The sequence below is a fragment of the Thermobia domestica genome, chromosome 12, assembly GCF_964235325.1.
Source record: "Thermobia domestica chromosome 12, izTheDome1.hap1.1, whole genome shotgun sequence".
Classification (NCBI taxonomy): Eukaryota; Metazoa; Arthropoda; class Insecta; order Zygentoma; family Lepismatidae; genus Thermobia; species Thermobia domestica.
This window is the reverse complement of record NC_137465.1, coordinates 111,606-114,867: the sequence shown is the minus strand read 5'-3', so window position 1 is coordinate 114,867 and position 3,262 is coordinate 111,606. Positions and strand designations below refer to the sequence as shown.

Here is a 3,262-nt window from a genome sequence, read left to right as displayed (position 1 = left end):
TGGTTGATTTGGCGCTTTATTGATGCATTTCGAAGGAAAAAAGAGAAGCAGGACACGAGGCAATGCTTCGAGAAGGCGATCCGCCCAAGAAAAGGAGAAAATTCCCGACGAGAGCTCACATCGTGGTTCGGATTCCACGTTAATCAGTAGGTTCACGTTTTGTATAGCCTCGCTGTTTACGGGACGTTAAACTCAAAATCAACTGAACTGAAAGAAGAAAATATATTCAAGCTGATGAAAGAATTCGCCGTGCAGAATTTTGAAACTGTTGACATTGCAGAATAATGCTGGATTTGGCCCATAATTCCGTCATGGTAATTGTAACATAAGACAAAGTAAATTATTCAACAGGTATATTAGATTTCACTATAAAATAACAGACAAATTCTGTCCAAACCATATATTAACTAATAAATAATAGCGTTACAGTTTCGGCAAATTAACTTTGCCTTCATCACACACATTATGAAATACAATTCCTAAGATTACAGCTTATATACTTCTTAAAATGAGAGGAGATATTCCATGAACCAATCATATTCGTCCTTTCCTTTAACAATTTTTAATTAATACAAACGCAACTTTTAATGATCAACTTTCACTTAAGAGAGAAACTTTTAATTGGCACACCTGTGTATGAATAACTTTCACTTTTGAAAAACATAAACTTTTAATTAACTATCCGTTGTTCAATACACCTGTTTTTACCTCTTCTTTCTTCTCTGTTTTATCCAATATCTTTCTCCATACATCATGTATATTTAGTCCGCTATTCCAATTCATAAGTTTGTCGCTTCCTTCCTTTCTTATCCATTCTGCCTCTTTCCATTTTCTTATAATGCTTCTTTTCTCCTTTTCCAGCCCCTCTACGCCTTCCCAGTCTATTTCATGTCCTGTCTCCCTTACATGTTTATATATAGCGTTACTATCTCTCTTCAATCGAACGTTGTCCCTGTGCTGTTTAATCCTTTCTTGTAACCTCTTTCCTGTTTCCCCTATATAACTCATATCACATTCTTTGCATTTAATTCTATATACAACCCCTTCATCACTTATTTGAATCTCTGTTACCTTCCTTTTCCTCGTTCGCAACGCATATAACATTCTTCTGCTACCTTTTCTGTACGTTCTTTGGGATACAAGTTCAAAGTGAAGGATGAAAAGACGAATACAAGAAAATTAGTTTTTTTCAGTGGAACAAGCAATTATGGACATAAAAGAAGAGGAAGAGAGGAACACGATAAGAAGAAAAGCTGCTGCTATAGTGAAGCAGAATATGAACAAGCAAATAGGGAATCTTACAAAAGAAGAGAAAGAAGGATTGAAGAGCTTGAGACGAAGGAAAGACATTGTTATACAACAAGCCGGTAAAGGAGGAGCAGTAGTAGTAATGGAAGAAAAATGGTACAAAGAGAAATTAGATGAATTATGCGACGAGACATATGAGGTGATAGGTGAGAGAAAGATGAAAGAAGAAGTAAAAGAGGAGATAATAAAGAATGCGAAGAAGGCAGGCTTTAGAAAGTTATTAGACGAAAAAGGAAGAATTCCGGATATGAAAGGATTCCCGAAGATACACAAAAAAGAGGTAAAGTTGAGAACAGTAATGGATTGCAGAAAGAATATCTTTCAACCATTAGAAGAGGAAATAAAGGTAATAGCAGAGGAAATAAGGGGAGAACAAGTAAGTAATAGAGTTAAGAATATAGAAGAAGTCAATTGGATGAAAGAGAAAGTAGGAAGAAGAAATGAGAGAACACTGATGTTTAGCGTAGATGTCAAAGCAATGTTTCCCAGCTTAAGAAGGGATTATATTTTGAAGGTATTGGAGGAAGAAATGGAGAATAGAACAATTAGGAAATGGAAGAAAGAGAAAGTGATAAAAGCATTGAAACTGATATGGGAGAACAGTGTGTGTACAATAGGAGAAAAATTAGTGAAAATAAAGGAAGGACTAAGTATAGGATCGAAACTAAGCCCAGTGTTATCAGAAATTGTGATGAATAAATGGGAACAGAAAGTTGAGGAAAGAGGCAAAAGACTGATTATGTTTTGCAGGTATGTGGATGATTGCTAAGGTATTTGGAAAGGAATGAAGAGACAATTCGAGCAATTTGTGGGAAGGATAAAGAAAAAGGAATAAGCCTGGAGGTAGAATTAGAGGAAGAGGGGAAAATAAACTTTTTAGATATGATAATAAGGAAAGTATGAGGGAAATTCGAAACAACATGGTATAGAAAACAATGTTCAGCAGGTGTTTATTGCCATAGAAGAAGTGATGTAGATGAAGGAACTTTATTAGAAACATGGAGAGAAGGATAAGAATGATAGACAGTGATGACGAGAAGAGAAAAGAAGACATAGACAAATTTCACAGTTTATTAATGCAGAATGGATATAGTGAGGATAGATTGAAGAACAATAGCAAGAAAGAAGAGGGCAGAAGGAAGTGAGAGAAGATAGAGAAGAAGAAAAGAAAAGATGGTTCGGGATAGAGAGCATAGGAGAAAAAACGGAAGTCTTAAAAAACTTATTGAGAAAAGGAGGAGTAAGAACGTACAGAAAAGGTAGCAGAAGAATGTTAGATGCGTTGCGAACGAGGAAAAGCAAGGTAACAGAGATTCAAATAAGTGATGAAGGGGTTGTATATAGAATTAAATGCAAAGAATGTGATATGAGTTATATAGGGGAATAAGGAAAGAGGTTACAAGAAAGGATTAAACAGCACAGGGACAACGTTCGATTGAAGAGAGATAGTAATGCTATATATAAACATGTAAGGGAGACAGGACATGAAATAGACTGGGAAGGTGTAGAGGGGCTAGAACAGGAGAAAAGAAGCATTATAAGAAAATGGAAACAGGCAGAATGGATAAGAAAGGAAGGAAGCGACAAACTTATGAATTGGAATAGCGGACTAAATATACATGATGTATGGAAAAAGATATTGGATAAAACAGAGAAGAAAGAAGAGGTAAAAACAGGTGTATTGAACAACGGGTAGTTAATTAAGTTTATGTTTTTCAAAAGTGAAAGTTATTCATACACAGATGTGCCAATTAAAAGTTTCTCTCTTAAGTGAAAGTTGATCATTAAAAGTTGCGTTTGTATTAATTAAAAATTGTTAAAGGAAAGGACGAATATGATTGGTTCATGGAATACCTCCTCTCATTTTAAGAAGTATATAAGCTGTAATCTTAGGAATTGTATTTCATAATGTGTGTGATGAAGGCAAAGTTAATTTGCCGAAACTGTAACGCTA

The 3,262-nt window shown here is 35.0% G+C and overlaps 1 protein-coding gene across 1 annotated transcript; it reads left to right on the top strand.

The window, feature by feature from the left end:
- The first annotated feature begins 1,207 nt into the window (after nucleotides 1–1,207).
- On the top strand, nucleotides 1,208–2,077 carry LOC145667132 (uncharacterized). The gene has a single exon (XM_081734874.1). It carries the CDS (start codon nucleotides 1,208–1,210, stop codon nucleotides 2,075–2,077), a length of 870 nt encoding a protein of 289 aa, XP_081591000.1.
- The last annotated feature ends 1,185 nt before the right edge of the window (nucleotides 2,078–3,262 follow it).

What these genes read in the sequence shown, in the direction of transcription:
- LOC145667132 (XM_081734874.1), top strand. Translation starts at nt 1,208, where the DNA reads ATGGACATAAAAGAAGAGGAAGAGAGGAACACGATAAGAAGAAAAGCT.